Source organism: Sander vitreus, chromosome 3 (assembly GCF_031162955.1).
Source record: "Sander vitreus isolate 19-12246 chromosome 3, sanVit1, whole genome shotgun sequence".
Lineage (NCBI taxonomy): Eukaryota > Metazoa > Chordata > Actinopteri > Perciformes > Percidae > Sander > Sander vitreus.
The window spans coordinates 25,522,585-25,539,375 of record NC_135857.1 but is presented as its reverse complement, the minus strand read 5'-3'; the positions used below and the strand labels follow the sequence as shown (position 1 = coordinate 25,539,375).

Here is a 16,791-nt window from a genome sequence, read left to right as displayed (position 1 = left end):
ATTACAGAACATCAGGTTTAAAGGTAGGAGTCACCATCTGAACATGTAGAAATAACCAATAGAAAGTATCTGAAAATGAGACCTTTATTCAGTAACCGCTCATTGCAATGTTTGACATTAAAATCAGTTTCTTTTCATTCAGTACAGTGCAAAAAATACCTTTGCGTTCAGACTTTAGGGCAGTCAAGAAGTAAATACAATCATTATTATTATTAGTATTATTATTATTAATAATATTCTCCACAAGAAGGACGGCTAGCTCGAGGGTCTGACCAATCAGAGCACAGTATGTAACATGATTAGAACATTAAAGGCCACTGACAGACTGGACAGAATTCATATTCTCACATTTATGTTTGTAAACACACGCATACCTGTACAAACATACACAGCATAGAAACAGTAATTTGCAAAATGCATTGTTGACTTTGCGGTCAAATGTAATGAGGACAGTATAAAATAAGTTAATTTGGATATTTTCTTAGATAGCAAGAGTGTACATTGTTATTTTCATCGTCAGCAGGAAGTAAACATCGATTACAACAGTTATATTGATGATGGCAGCGAGAGGACAAAACACTTCAGCATCACTCGACGTCGACCCAGGCTCTTCACTGGCACATTTGTGTCCATACGGATGGAGGGAGGGGCTACTGCCCTTCCCTGACTGGCTGTGGCAGGCAGAGAGGTGCCTACTGTACAGCCTGGGGGGGGGTTACAGGCTACTGGCTGTGCTTTTTTTTTAGAACACGAAAGAGATGCAAATGGAGAGAGACGAGGACGATAAGGCAGAGAAGAGAAGAAGAGCTGAGCTCATCACAGAAGATCTGACATATCTAGAAGGCCAATATCTTGTCTCTCTGGACGGTGTCGAGGTCGTCATCCATGGTCAGGAGGACCTAGGAGGGAACACGAGGTAAGGGGTTAGTACACAGAGTTTCCCGTTTGCAGGTTCCTATTGCTAGCCTGACAAGCCAGACCCACATCGAGATGTTGGGTCTGGGAACTCACCATTGGCAGGGCTCAATCCGAGGGGCGGGATAAACGGTTGCCTTTCAAATTCCCTCTGCACTCATAGCCAACCAGAGCAACGCTAGTTGATTGATTAAACTTTTGCCGTATCCGGTCGGCAAAACTCCGAACACATCTTCCTTTTTTAAGAATGACTTCAGTGCCGTTCTTTGTTCTTTTCTCCAAGTCTTCCAGAGTCGCGACCAAAGCCGATTCGAAAGACCGCTATTCGCCAGCAGCAGCAGCAGCAGCCATCTTCTTTGTTTTCAAGTAGCAGAGAATTCACGCGGAACCGTCGCAACTCTGCCGTCATTATGTTAAGCCCGCCCACCGACTCTATACACGACGCGATTGGCCTGACCAGAATTTGGGTTTTCCAGCTCGCAAGCCAACGGAGAGTTGCTAGACTGACCCTGGCTGCAAATTACATTTCCTGCCGCTAGGGTGCGTCTAGATTTCTAGGCTATCCTATTGCAACAATATATTTAAGTTTTACATTTAAACCATCACATATATTTGAAGTTATCAGCTAGCCCTGTCAAGCATTTACTGTATTGGCTGTTGTTCATATACATTTTTAAATTCCAAACACTCCGATCAAAGATTTTTTGTGTGTATGCTGCATGCCTAAATGAACTAAAACAAAACGCACACAAACACAATCATACCAGGAAGGATCCAAACATGGCGATGGAGGAGAGGAAGTGCCAAATGTCATGGTCATCAAAGAATGAAAGCAGGATACAGTCCCTGTTGTGCTCTCGAGACTCTGCTGGAGTTTTCTGTGTCAGACGAGAGAAACCCACAAAATAAAAATAATGCCACATTATACAGGATAATGTAAAAAACAAATTACAGAGTCATGTTTGCTCTCACAGGCTAAAACTTTGGTCAATAAGGTGTGTAAGGCTAACGCTCCTTCTGTGTGACTCTGTATTAGGGCTGCTCTATTATGAAAAAAGAAAATCATAATCACGATTACTTTGGGGCGTTAGGTGTTTTTTGCCCCCAACGGGCCTGGAAGGCGCCGTTGGAGGCAAAAAACACCATCGAGCTTATTTTGTTATTATTTTGTATTTTTATTTTGTTTTATTATTTTTATTGAAATCACGATTATTTACATATTTACTCATTGACTTTTGGAAAGATGTTGCAATTATAATAATAAGAGAATAAAAATAAGAGTTTACTTGCAAAACGTAATGTGCAAAATAATCGTTTTTCTCGATTATTCGGTTTTGTGATAATTTTGGAGCCAAAATCGTAAACGCGATTACAATTTTGATTAATTGCACAGCCCTACTCTGTATGTGTGTGAGTTACCAACCTGCCAGGTGCTGAGACCCTGGAAGAAGAAATACAGTGCAAAGCCCCACACCACGGCTGTGAACAGAATACACACCAACGCCAGACACTGGATTCTCTCACCGCTCCGCAACTAAAACACACAAACACACACACACACAAACACACACACAAACACACACACGAAAAAGAGCTTTAGATTTTGCTTTGTCTTCTAAATACTACTTAAAAACGTGGATGTAGACAGAACACACACCTTCATAATGATATAAAAGGCAAAGTAGAGCAGCAGGTTGCAGATGGCGATGGCCAAAAGGTAGGAGGCAAAGTCATTGGGTCTCTCTATGAGGCCATAGGCAGCTCTACAGAGAGGGAGCAGGAGGAAGAGACACAGAGATGATGTCATCATTTAAGCCTTGTGCTGTAAATTAAAAATTGCATTGGTCTCTACTTAGTGTTAAGTAAAAGAAGAAACACACTGTGTTCACTTACAGAGACCAGTTGACTATGTTCCCCATTACGAGCAGAACCATACGGTCCTGTCAGACAGAGGGGGAAAGATGATTTATCAGCCGGTAATCTGGACTTGCCAACACAGGATACAGTGTACCAGATAACTTAGATATTGATAATTCAGGCACTGGATACATGTAAAAGCATATTAAATTACACAATCTTATCCAAAATCATCAATGACATCTGAGGATCTAACCACATGTCCAGTTTCCCTGTATAAACTAAAGAAACTCTGAAATACTATGGTTTCCTTGTAAACTTATGTTGGTGCAGACATTTCTGGTTATTACTCACAATGTACATAGGTCCACTGCACTGCCTGATGCAATCTGTGTAGATGACATACACAATCCTGCGCAGGATCCCAGCGTCTGACACAAATATACAGACAAATGTTAGCTGCAGTCAAACAGTAGTCCAGAGTGTGAGGTTTCAACTCTACAGCACCCACACAGTAAATGTCAAGGTGACACTTAAAAATGAAAGTAAAATCCGATGCACCAGTACATTTTTTTTAAAATATAGCAACTCTGATTCTGCCTGTACAGTTTGCAGTTATATTGTGTTGCATAACTGATTTGAATGAAGCCATTACACAGCATTACAGCACACACAAATTGCATGTCATTTTTAGCTAAAAAAAGATCCATTTGTTCCATCCATTCCATTTTCTCTTTTATAAAAATATGCATGCACTTTGTTGAATACAACAAAAGGGAAAATATTAGATAAATGTCTGAAACCACAATGGATCCAAATCAACCACTAATAATATCAAACCATTGTGATTCCATGAGCTACAGATTAAGATACACAATTTTTTCACTCTGTTGTTAGTTATTACACACATTACGCACAGGCCCGAAATACAAATACACATGCCCAGGACCCAAATGGAGAGATGTATGAGTGAGGGGACTGCCAATGACAGGCACTTCCTAGTTATCTTACCCAGCCTCCATCGGCCCATGTAGTAGAGCTGTGTGCTGAGGAGCATAGTGGACAAAATGTGGATCACCGAGAAAATGATCCAGAAGACTGTGTTTCCTTTCCCAAATACCTGCAAACATGTTCACAAACATTAGAAAATGTGTTTTTGCGTGTGTTAAACATAACCAAGGTGTGTGTGTGTGTGTGTGAGAGAGAGAGTGTGAGAAGAGGGCTAAACAGCTTGCAAAGTACTGTGCCATATCTGCTATTATTGGCAGTTGCCACATATGGCGGAGACGTTGCTACTTATACCTTTAAGAACCGAGTATTGTGCTTATTAAGTGATATTGTGAAGACCTGCTGCATGCCACTGGTCCATGAGTTTGCATATGTATTGTACTGCATCTGTAATATTTGTGTCCCTGTACCATTTTCTTCATGTGGACAAAAATAAATGGTTAAAGTGTGAGTGTGTGTGTGTGTGCGTACCACTCCCAGCACAGAAAAGAAGATGACCCCAGCCAGGCAGGCGTAGGCAGTGTAAGCACTTGCGTTGATGTCTGGGTGTCTCTTCTGATACAACTTCAACATACACAGTCCAGCAATCATGTACATGAAGGAGGTGTCTGCAAAGAAAGATAGAAACATTAAACAACATCTATCTTTTATCACCTAAAACAATACAGGAATAAAAAGGAAACCACAGCAGATTATTTTCACTGAATTACAGTTCAGATGTATTGTTTTTATTGCAAATCACTAGTTTGAACCTGGGACTCTGGGATCAAATTAAATGTGACATGCACAATCCACAGAAAAATGCACACAGCCTATGCATTTAAACGAGACAGAGGGCGAATACAGGTAGGCCTGCACGATTCGGGGAAAAATATGAATCACGATTTTTTAGCTTAGAATTGACATCACAATTCTCTGCCACTATTTTTTATTCACGAAGTGTAATGTTTATTGCACACATGAACCATGACAAAACAAAACAAATTGGCAGTACCAAACATAGATTTTTTGGCACCTATAGCACATTGCACATCACCACAAGCCTGTAAACATAGAGGCTTCAATGAATAAATAAAATAAAGTACATACTGACCATTTAAGTACAGTAGGCTACCAAAAATAGTGACATATAACACATTGAACTAAATATGGCCCTGATGAAAAAAAGAAATCGCATTAAAGCATGTACAGTAAATATGTTCTAGTAGAAACCCAAAATACAAGTATGAATCAGAAAATGTGCATGATATGGGACCTTTAAAAAGGCCACATGCAGTCCAGGTAGGAACACAAGCAGTCTTACCAAACTGGAAGTTGGTGTAGTTTGGACAGACGTGATAGCAAGCACTGAGCAAGCCCTCCATCATTAGAGCAGTTCCCATGGCATAATACAGACCAAAGTGCTTTGGGATACCACATTCCTGTGGGGTGGGAGAGAGGAAAATCAAACAAATAATTGAGCAATGAAATTCACCAAATAATACATTTGACTCCATATTCCAAATGTACTGTATGTCTCTGGATGTGCCTGTATCCTCCTTTCAGAACTTCCTATTTTGGATTTATTAATGCTACCTGAGGCTGGGGCTCACCAAGATGTTAAAATAGCAACTGTGTGTGTGCATGTGCCTTACCAGCGCGTTGAGATCGTTGCGGACCAGGGCTCGATTGTGGACGATATCTCTTTTGAGGACGATAAGGAGGAAGAGGAGTCCCAGCAGCACGTAACCGAGGTTACTCAGGATGTTGTTGAACGCACTGTGTATGACAAACTATACTTTAAAACACAGGATTGTAATCTACTAGCTATACTGTGGTTGTAATACATTCAGGCACTTAAACAGACACGCGCTAACCACACACCTTAGAGCTCCCAGAGGGTGGGCACACAGGAAGTTGTAGAAGCAGATGTCCTGGTTTCCTGTAACATTGACCACCTAAAAAACAGAGAGTCAGTTTAACATCCATCTTTTTTTTTTTATCATATCTTATATATATATATATCACGGTTTATGTCTCATCAGCGTACCGTCTGGTAGGTGATGACCAGCTGGACAACTGGCAGCGCATAGAACACAGCAATAGTAGCAATGTTCCTGGAGAGAAGATAATGTTCATAATTATGATATTAAAGGAATCTTTGTTACTATATTGTTGTAGTTTATTCTACTATTCAATGGTTTTTGTTTTTTCGCTGTCCAACCGTTGTCCTCACCAGAAGTAGATTTGGTATTTCTTGCTGAGGATCCTCTTGTCTTTGCGGGACAGGTCAGACACACATAGAAATTTCTGTAATAAGGAGAGGACATTATTACTTGTCATCATGTAAAATGGGCAACAGCAAGGAGTGGTGACATTTTAACAACGTGACAAAAAACAAGTACTGTGTACCTTGGTGCGGACAATGTTTTTGTCTGAGGTGATGTCGTCCAGCGTGTCATAGTCATCCTCCTCCACAGAGCTCAGAGACTCCTGCCTGCTTCGTCCAATACTGTCCAACGATTGCTCTGATGGAGGGAGGGAAGAGAGGACAGAGGAGGAGGTCATGGAAGAATAAAGAAATTAGCCTTTCAATTCACTGGATCAATTTGACCAGACGTCTGGATTTAAAGGAATTTTTTCAGTTATGCAAAGGTGTTCAAACCCATCACCCATTTAGAGTTCCTTGGCAAATTCCAAAGATAAAGAGAAATATTGGAATAATTGTTGGTACTTTGATCAATTGATTGATTTTTATCAATATTGTTTTGCTGTTCCATTTCAAATGTAATCAGATTAGCAATCTGGCCACTTCCTGGCACCAACATCTAAGTATCATTGTTGTATGATTCACACAGTGGTGATTGGTTTGCTGAACTCTGAACTGATTCAACCAGTGTGTCACCAATGCGGATGGCTATGTGGTGAAGGTGATTGAGGATTGGGCGACGTTTGAAAGGCTCCCGCCCTGATGAACACAAAAGACACAGAAAACCAGTGAGGGACCAGAGCTGCTCGCTGGAAGCCAACTGCAAGCCAGGCTATGGAGACATACTGCAAAGTGACAGTGGTAGGCCAGTAGAAATATTTGTCCATGGTTGTTCATACCCACGTATCCATAGTTGTTGTCAGTTGATGTGGCACTGTCAGTGATGGCCTCTGAACTGAGTGTGCTGCCGTTGTCAGCTAGAGAAAAAGAGGGGAGGGGGGGTTATTTAATTAAATCTCCACACAAACAAAGACATAAGCAAAACCCCAGAACTGTCCAAAACTTACCAAAGGAACCATATTCATATGGCGAGGCTTGAGTTTTGCCTGTGGAGACATGCACACACATACATATTTAATACTCCTGAGTGAATATGTGAAAATGTATATATATATATAAATAAATAAAATATATGACAAAATGCACATGCAGAGACAAGCACCACTACAACCAATACTTGTTAGCATCTTAATGCTGCATACTAAAACACCACTGCAGCTAAATTGTTAATTATGACCCCATTGACACTTGGTTTTTTGGGCGCATTGTGATCCGCTCACTCAAACCACTTGCCCTAGTGGTCTGCGACGCATTTGACCAGTAAAAGTAAAAACTTATGCGTACTGATGCATCCCCAGAGGGTCATGAAAATATGTCACCAATGCTGATGTGGCGGTTGTTTTGATGAAAGCGTGCCAACGCTCTATAACTTGCCCATTTTACAACGAATTGGATGAAGTGTTACGCGACTGTCCATTTTTTTTTTTTTGCACAATGGAAGTTGTGTTGGTTCTGCTGACAGTGATAGCTCTACCGACACAACCACTATTTTTTATTTAACCTTTATTTATCCAGGTAAGTCGATTGAGAACAAATTCTCATTTGCAATGACGACCTGTCACATTCACACAGTTACACATTCATACCTGGAAGCTGCCCAGTACAACCACAGTCTGATCTGCTGGCCACTGAGCAGCTCCACTGGAGCGGTTGGGGTTAAGGGCCTTGCTTAAGGGCACCTCAGTGGTGGTAATGAGGGAGGGACGAGCGCTGCTCTTTCACTTTCCCTACCCATATTTATCCTGTCGGTCTGGGGATTGAACGAACGACCTCCCGGTCACAAGCTCGCTTATTTAACCTTTAGGCCACCACTGCCCACCGCCCACTAACTTGACGAGTATGGACTTTGTGTGGGGCCCTTTACCCTTCTAATGTAACTGACGTAAGCAGCAACAATGTGTCTCTGCTGTCCACTCGTGTTCAGATCACCGAAACGCATTTTAAAACGTGTGCAAGTGTAAACGGGGTCACAGAGAGGTGAGGGAGGCAACAACACATGCAGGGATCCAGTTTTTTCAGGCTCAAAATCCCTGAAATAACAGTTTTATTGAATGGCTGAAAATGTGAGTACGGAATGGTGCAGAGGCAGGTTTGTTTTGTGAAGAGTGGTGACTGCTGCAGCGAGAGTGAATTGTTGGAAAACTTGAAGCCTCCTGCGATTTTAAAATAAAATCACGTCAGCAGCATACACTGCAGCGAACAGACACAGATACACACTGAGAGGTAGTCGAGTACCACATCAGCAGTGTAGACAATTATCTCAATGATTATCTCCAGTATTTTTTTTTTCATGAAACACCTTGTATTTTATATTTTTGTTTGTCTATCGTGTCGTTAGCATTGTTGACAATAATGTAATATACTTATGTGTTTCTTCAGCCAACAAATACCAGAAGGATACCACTGTGACAAATACAGGCAAGATAACAGGATGATAGCAGTGCTTTGTAGTTAGCTGTACCTAACAAGGACCCAGGTGAGTCATGTGCATCTGTATCTCTATGATGTAAGCCATAAACACTTAACTAACAGTTTTGGAACAGTAAGTGCTATGTTAATGTTACAACACAGTCCATGAGGCATTATAGTCAATCACATCTCTGTATTGGTCTTTCTACGAACGTTGTTGATATGGCGAGAGAGTTATAGTATGTGAGCTAATGCATGCAGAGCATCTGCAGACGAGCAAAACAGTGTGAGAGAGGGCAGTAAGTGCAAGGTAAGAGTAACAATGTCGTTATACCATCTCCGTTCTTCCCAAGCAGAGAGGCTGAGCCACACATTAGCATGATGGAGAGATAGTAAAAGAAACACATTTAGTACACACAGACATGTTACATTCTGCATAAAAAGCTTTATACTGGATGTTAAGTGTAGTTTAACATTGGCTGGCTATTATGGCATCTACTCTACAGTACAGGTTCGCGACTTTAAGAAATTGTATGCTCAACAAACCCGCTAACAAGCCCCTAATGGGCTAGTCCATCATAGCTGGTTGCTGGGTTACCTGTCTCAGCAGGCGACATGTCAGCAGCAATCTGAAACACCTCTCTCTTCTTCATTCTGCAGAAACGGGGAGGGGAAGATGCAAATTAAAATCATTTGTATTCAGTATAGTGTTCTTCTTGTAGTGCAGCTGTATAAATCTATATTCTTCTATTAGACATCCAAAGCCCTGGGTGGAACTGGGACCAAAAAAAAGAAAGTTTGAACATTGTGAACTTGTAAAGGTTTTTGTTATAGTGCTTAAAAACCCAATAAAGGTTAATAAAACATTCTCTGTGACCTTATCTTCTGTAATGAGGATTGTCTGTGGCTACAGAGAGATACAGAGGAAGATGTATGCATCACTACAAAAGGATTCAACGATGCTAAATATCTCAGCAGTGAAACAAGCCTGTGTATTTGAAGTGGATGCGGTAACTGTCATTTTGGTAGCAGAGAAAAATGCTAAATCTTACCCCTTGTTCTCCAGACAGGTCATCAGCAAGGTGAGCAGATAGAAGGAAAGGAAGATACCCAGACAGAACAGCATGCCCATCACATACACCTCCGCTGTGGAGTGTAAAACAGATATACTGTAAGCCTATTTACATGCTTATAGTGCATGACCTTGCCTGCACTGCATAATAAAATGATATAGCATCATTACCTACAGCTTAAAATTGGGAGAGACAAACAATATGCAGCATCTACCTTATATAAAGCCAAACATTTAGTTATGAATTATTCTTTCTCCAACTTTTCCAGTTTTGGAGAACATAACTTGTATATATGACTTTTCGGAGCCCTGGGTTTAATCAAAATGTTGTTCCTGGCAAGTTACTAGTTTTCTCACAGTTGGTATATTTTATTGACATACCCATGGTGTACAACAAATATATGGATTATTCCTCATTCTGGACAGCTGCAACATATTTGTTAAAATGTGACTTACAGTTGATAGCAGGGGTGACAATCACATCAATGAACTTGCTGCGGTTGCCGGCGTCGATCAGCTCATCAGGACGGAGAGGGTAGAAGCGCAGCGGACCGCCGCACGCCTCGTCCTCTGTTTTTACCACTACCACCACATAGAAGCTGTTGCTGGGAAAATCTTTTCTCTAAATGACAGAAAGAGACATTAGAAGATATGAAATGTGGTAACAGGGGGTCTATACTGTATGCTTTGGTTACGGCATTATCTGTGTTTCAGAACCATGTACATGACTGTGTCAAACACTACCTGCACAGTGATTGCGCCTTTTTTGGTCATAGTCTGGTACATCCCAATGAAGGCCACATTGTTGTCAAGATCATAGACAGGACACTGAAATGAAAGAGAGAGGGAGGGAGAAAAATTATAAATAAAAATAAAATTATAATGAGAAACTTATAACTTAACTTCTAGCGACAATATATCATGAGACATTTCAAAATACTAATTGTTCTTAAAAAGAAGGCACAACACGTCAGTCTGACATATTTAATTTGTAAAGAAGTACATAACCTGGATTTTCTACTGTCAGCGGTACTGTATAAATAAAAATATTAAGGTGAATTATTGGTAAAGAAATACATTCAAAAAATAGATTCTAGGGAAAAATCACGATACATAGGATTTTCGACTCCCCCCCCCCCCACCCCTAATAGAAAGCATGAAAAAATAAAGACTAAAAAGGAATTAAATCTCATTTAAATCTAGGGTTGCAATGGTATGAGATTTTCACGGTACAATAACCGTCTTAGAATATATCACGGTATTACACAATTATTATTATTATTATTATCAGTTACAATGACCCATTTTTTTTTTTTGGTTGAACACTTTATTATAATTGAAACCATTTTTTTATTGGAAGTATGTATAAAACGTCACCCTTTTGAAAATAAATCAAATATATTTGTCAATACCGTAGATAAGCAAATGTACAGAGTATGATAACCGTCAATTCTCATACCACGGTATACTGTGAAACCGGTATATCGCTGCAATCCTAGTTAAATCTTCTCAGAAAATTAACAATATTTGCTTTGTATTCTGCACTAACACCATTGCAATAACCTCAATTATGCCCTAAGGTGGCCAAATGGTGTTACTGCATGCTGACCACAATGCCAGGAGCCACTTAAGGACAGCACCTGTCTGGTTTGAGGGGGTGGGGAGGGGGGGGTAAGTGTACCTGGATGTCCTGGATGGACATAACAGAGCAGGGAAAGGTCATTTCTGAGTTGACCTTGACGATCACCGTGTCCACCCCATCAGGAAAGACATACTTGAAGTACTGAGAGAAAGGGCAACAGAAAGAAGAAGAAGAAGAAAAAAAAAAAAAAAGGATTAATGAAGGGAGTAAGGAACATAACAAAATAGGAATATTAGTCGTATATTCATTTTCATTAGCCATATAAACAGCTTAGTACGAATATTGTCTTTTTTTGAATAAGGGCCAAATCGGAATATGGGGTGTGTATGTAAACGTAGTCAATGACTGACTTGATGGATAAGTAGGTGCTACAAAAGGCCAAACAGGAAACAAAAGTGTGTTCCCTTTTTCATGGGTTGAACTCCAGAACAACAAAATGAACTGTGTAAAATGTGAAACTCCCTCCATTTTTACTTGTACTTTCCTTAGCTTCTCTCATCTTTCTCGTCATCTCTACCCACCACCCCTACTCTGCTATCTACATTTCTGTGACTAAACAGCCCTATTGTAGAGCAGCACTTAGTGCCATCCTTAAAAACACACAAAGCTTTGGTATTAAGCTGTATTACCTGAGGTTGGGATGGTGATGCGGTGAAGCTGAATTTCTTGTCTGTCCTGTAATCAAAGTAAAGATAACAAGTCAGTCATACCAGTAGTTGTTGGTTACTACAAAACCTAGCCTTAAGCTGAGAATTCAGGCAGCTACTGCACAGGGTGTTTGTGTGATTCTATCAGATGTCACTCACTGCAGGGTGAAGCTTTCAACACGGCTGACCCTGAGCTGGTAGTTTGTACCCAGGCTGGACAGAGTAGACACGTCCACAAAAAAGTACTGGGTCTCAGAGGCGGCCCGGGTTGGTGGCTGGCACAATGTCCGGCCCACATGACTGTAAGGGTACTTCCTCTGGTAGCTGGAGAGAGACAGACAGAGAGAAAGAGAGACATTGACAAACAGAGAGAGAAAGAACAAGCAAGCTCAAGTTCCCATGTAAAAGGTTTTACTTTTACAATTAATTAGACGTTCAACTTCTATTTATTGATAAATTATATTTAATATTATTTATTTATTTAAAACTCTTTTTGGATGCACAGAATAGATAGCTACATTAAAAAAGTAATGGATGATTGCATTAATAAAAAATAAAAATAAAAAATCAAAGAAAAAAGATGGGCATGTAACGTGATGATGAGGGAATTATTAGATTATTATAAGATTCTTTAATATAATAGGAGTATACTACATTGCTGTTTCAGAATCAGAAGACCTAACTAGATCATGCATACAGTAATTTCTGAACAAAATCCATAAATACCTAGCTCTAACAAATGTTGCTAAATGCATAGCTCAAAACATAGAAGTGGATTCTATTAAAGAGAGCATGTGACAAAAGCTACATAAAAAAAACGAAGTTACAGAAGTAACTTCGCTCTGATGACTTTGACGTAGCTCATTTACAGTAAGATGGGCTCCTCAGATCTGCACTGGTGGATCTCAGGAGGAAGTGAAAGTCCAACGTTCATTAGTGATCTGCTAAAAACTTGTCTGGCCACGAGGCTGCATAGGCAAGACTATATGGCGAGGTAATTCTGGTGTTACACAACCACAGAGAGTGCCTTGGAATGTGGGAGAGACACAGATCATGCAAGGCTGTCAGCCAATGACTAATAAACAGCCAAATGTATAACCTGTTGCAAAATCCCACCTGATTAAGTCAGGTTACAAAAGCTGTGCGCCCTAAAACCACTGAGACAAATCCAGACCATAATAAAGGCTGTAGATTGCATTGTTTCCTCTCCACAAAGTACATCAACAGCTGGCCTTAGTGCTCCATCCAGCAAATGTCCACATAGAACTATTACACGTCCACAAAAGAGACATTCCTAAAGTGCAGTACCTCCTGGAATAAATTTGACCCTCGTTCTCAGATCTAAAATCCCATCTCTCTCCACCACATTTACACAAAAGTCTACAACAAGCAAGCACAGCTAGCATTTACAGATTTCCTTCTCTATTTCCTAGGCTATTAAGTACACACGCAGCTATCTACACCAAACAAGAACATTAGTCTGACCTGAAGTCATAAATGTTTACTATCTAGGGGAAAACAGCAGTAACAGCCAGACACTCCCTAGGAGGAACATTGGATTATAATTTTCTGTACAGTCTGCGTGTGTGCAGTTAGTTACAAGGACATACATAAAGGCCTAGCATAAAAACTAAGTTTGACAGACAATCCTATTCAGTTTTGAGGACACTTGCCTTACAGTACAGTCCACTTACAACTGATTTGGTCAGTTGAGGCTTTGTGACAAAATGTCATGACAGAGCTTAATCTGCAACTAATGTGTTCACTTCCCTTTCTAATTGCCTATGAAGCAGTGTGCAGATCATATTCCATTTGATTGCCAGCATTTGAATGTGTAATTCCTCAATTCAACAACTACAGAAAATTCATTAAAATCATTAATATATGTTCGCCATACATTGTATACAACCATGGCATTGGAAAAGGTTGTTCTAAGGGAAGCCAATTGGCCCATTCTGTATATATGTGCCACATACTAATCTCAGCTCTGCTCTACAATTTACAGGATATCATTTACTGAGAACTCAGAGGATTTAGGCTAATAGGCTGTTCCTTTGGCAAGCAGTAGGCAAAGAAGCATTATGCTGGTCATCACTGTACAAATTAGAAATATTGTTGAATTGTGATCTTGTAGGACTGGGGGATGCTGAGTAGGTGGTAAGATAAAAGTGGGAATACTCACAGGCCTCTTAAAATGAGAGGGACTTGAAAAGACACCACAGCTTGCTTCTGTCGTACCACAAACAGGATGGGACTCTCAAAACCCTGTGATAACACATCCACAAACACACGCACTCCCTCCGTCTGACACCCAAAGAAAGACAAAAGAGAAAAGATGATATTACATTCAATATTACTTGATATTTTTAAGTGAAAGACAAATATACCAATTTGACAATGTAAACTCACCTTATTCCTGGAGACAGTGTGATTGAAAGCATAGATGGTCTGGTTTTCACTTGTAACTGTATCATTATAGGTGACATCGAACTCTGCATCTTTCTGGATCACATTGTTGGTTTCCCCCTCCGCCCCACTGCCGCAAACAAACTGGGTCACACATAGCCAGAGCAGGGCTGCCAATCGTGGTCGGGTCCAACAAGGAGCAGGTCCAGAGCTGTTTTTATGTCGAGACTTCCAGCAACTCCTTAACACCATTTTGTCTGACACCGTCTTCCTAAAATGTAACTGATACCTAACGTTATTCTAGCCTTTGCGACAACTCCACCCCATTCAGCAACAATTACTCGTAAGATGACTAGCTTAACTGTGTCCCTTCCAGCAATAACCAACAATAACAACAGCTGCTAACTGACAAGCTAAAGAGACAGCGAGGTGTTTACATTAGCTAGAGATTTGCTCCTGGTCGTATTGACATTCGCAACAAACTCGAAGCTGCCAGCTAAGATTATGCAACAAATAACACAAGTGTCGAGACAAAAAGTTTCAAGACAACGACACTCAATTCCTCTTCATCTGAAAACCTGGTAAGCTAGCTGCGCTGTAACGTTAGCATTGTTGGTCAACGCTGCTAAGGCAGCTCCATGTTTTGATATAGGAGTTCGGTTCCAGCTACGCAGACAGTGTCAAAAACAAAACATCACCAAGTGTTTTTTCCAGTCTGTCCAATGTGATCGGTTGTCACGGCCTGTATTCGCGGTGCCGCGGCATTATGCAAGTAGATATATCTCGTGCAGAGGGTGAAGAGATTGAGCGTGTTTATAGTGTGAGAAATCTGTGACATTAGCGCCCCCTCCACGCTCAGACAGTAAACAAACAGAGTGTGACGTCATGTCTATGCCCTCCATAGAGTCCTCAACTTATAGATATGTTTATATCTATGCCTCTCTACTACTATCAGTACAGGCCCCTTCATCTACATGTTTTGGTCTTTCTTATTTAATGATATTCACTGGGAGAAACCATGGGAAATTTGTGATAAACACTGCATAACTCAAATAGGCTTTATTAGTATGACCATATTAGGACATAGGCCTAGTTAAAGCAGATATAAAGAAAAGTACAGTTTAAGATGCAAACAAAACATTACGTTAACATTAGTGCAAAAGCAACAACTTAACATCATCAACAAGAACATAACTGATGATATCAGCCTCAACATGAATAATAATGAAGTAATAATATAGTGTGAGTGTGTGTGTTGTCAGTGTGTGGTATCAATAACAAGCTTAAGGAAGTGTCAAGATATTAATTATAATTTACCCTGTAAAACTTGTGTTAGAAAGAGTCAAACTGAATATTGATTAAGTGTGATTTATGAGGACTAGAGAAAGAGAGTATTTCCCATTTTTCACTGTATATTCTTGTGTGGATTGATGTAGCCAACTTTCAAAAAGAAAAACACATGAAAGTGGAAATTAATAGGCTATATATGTTTGCTGTAATGCTATATTTTAGTCAAGATACAATTGAAAATACAAACATGCTATATCATACAACTATTTACATTTTTTGTAAAATGTCATATTCATAATCTCTTTGTGTGTGTTTGTCATATTTTGTCAAAATTAGCTGCTGGGCAACATTGGTCCTCCTTTCGACTCTGCCTCCAGTTAGTCTTCAAGTACAGAACAGCATACTACAAATGGCAAACCATCTCCTATGCTAGGTAAGTTCTGTAACTTTGAGCACTTCCTGACTCCAGGTTTTGTGTGTCAATGGGTCTGCTTAAACACCAAGAGAATATCAACCATGTTTCCTCAAAATAAACCAGGGCCTTGGGTTTAGGCAATGCAGGACCTGCCTTTAGGGACATAATTAATCTTATTTAAAAGTGCATACACCAAAACAAAATGTCAGTTGATCAAATTACCTTTAAAAAAATGTATGGGGAACTTCTATTTGGGTCACTGGGGCAGCTGCCTGCTTTGCTCAGCTGCTAATCCAGTTTAGGACGCAGAACTCCTCTCTACCATAGAGTGGTGCTGTCTACAACCTGGTGAGGGCAATAGAAGAATAGAGTAACAGAGAGCAATTGCATTTCCCCCACATACTAAAATTGAAAAAGCACTGAAATTTAAAAAGAAGAGGTGTGTCCTATTTCTCCAGTGTAGTAGGCTAATACGTTCTGGTATTGAGTTGGAGTCACTGGGTCACAATATATGGAAGCTATTAAAAAAACTATTTTCTTTTACAATATTTATTTTAAATACATTAATTACAGGTAAGCTATTAAACTAGGTGGGCTACATGAGGCCAATTTAGTATATTTTCTAATCTATATCTATCTATCTATCTATCTATCTATCTATCTATCTATCTATCTATCTGTCTATCTATCTATCTATCTATCTATCTATCTATCTATCTATCTATCTATCTATCTTTCCATAATGTATATGGGCAAGTCAAGGAAACTAGAAATATTCTTTCTAGTTTCCTTGGCGTCTGATCATACATAGTGCAGCAATTT

The 16,791-nt window shown here is 40.0% G+C and overlaps 1 protein-coding gene across 2 annotated transcripts; it reads right to left on the bottom strand.

Moving 5' to 3' along the window:
• Positions 1 to 66: 66 nt before the first annotated feature.
• sidt2 (SID1 transmembrane family, member 2) lies at positions 67 to 15,112 on the bottom strand. 2 transcript variants are annotated; one of them, XM_078246672.1, is made up of 26 exons: positions 14,268 to 15,112; positions 14,041 to 14,162; positions 12,018 to 12,182; positions 11,841 to 11,886; positions 11,251 to 11,352; positions 10,314 to 10,397; positions 10,026 to 10,191; positions 9,550 to 9,643; positions 9,096 to 9,151; positions 8,832 to 8,858; positions 7,036 to 7,074; positions 6,868 to 6,945; positions 6,172 to 6,287; positions 5,996 to 6,069; positions 5,810 to 5,876; positions 5,644 to 5,717; positions 5,415 to 5,538; positions 5,084 to 5,201; positions 4,252 to 4,388; positions 3,784 to 3,892; positions 3,127 to 3,203; positions 2,809 to 2,855; positions 2,573 to 2,678; positions 2,339 to 2,449; positions 1,680 to 1,793; positions 67 to 899 (listed from the first exon to the last, which is right to left on the bottom strand). In XM_078246672.1, the coding sequence occupies exons 1-26, from the start codon at positions 14,514 to 14,516 to the stop codon at positions 837 to 839; spliced, it is 2,565 nt and encodes an 854-aa protein (XP_078102798.1). In that variant the 5' UTR covers positions 14,517 to 15,112; the 3' UTR covers positions 67 to 836. The 2 variants fall into 2 exon arrangements, with proteins under 2 accessions (XP_078102798.1, XP_078102799.1); XM_078246673.1 differs by lacking the exon at positions 8,832 to 8,858.
• Between the last annotated feature and the right edge of the window lie 1,679 nt (positions 15,113 to 16,791).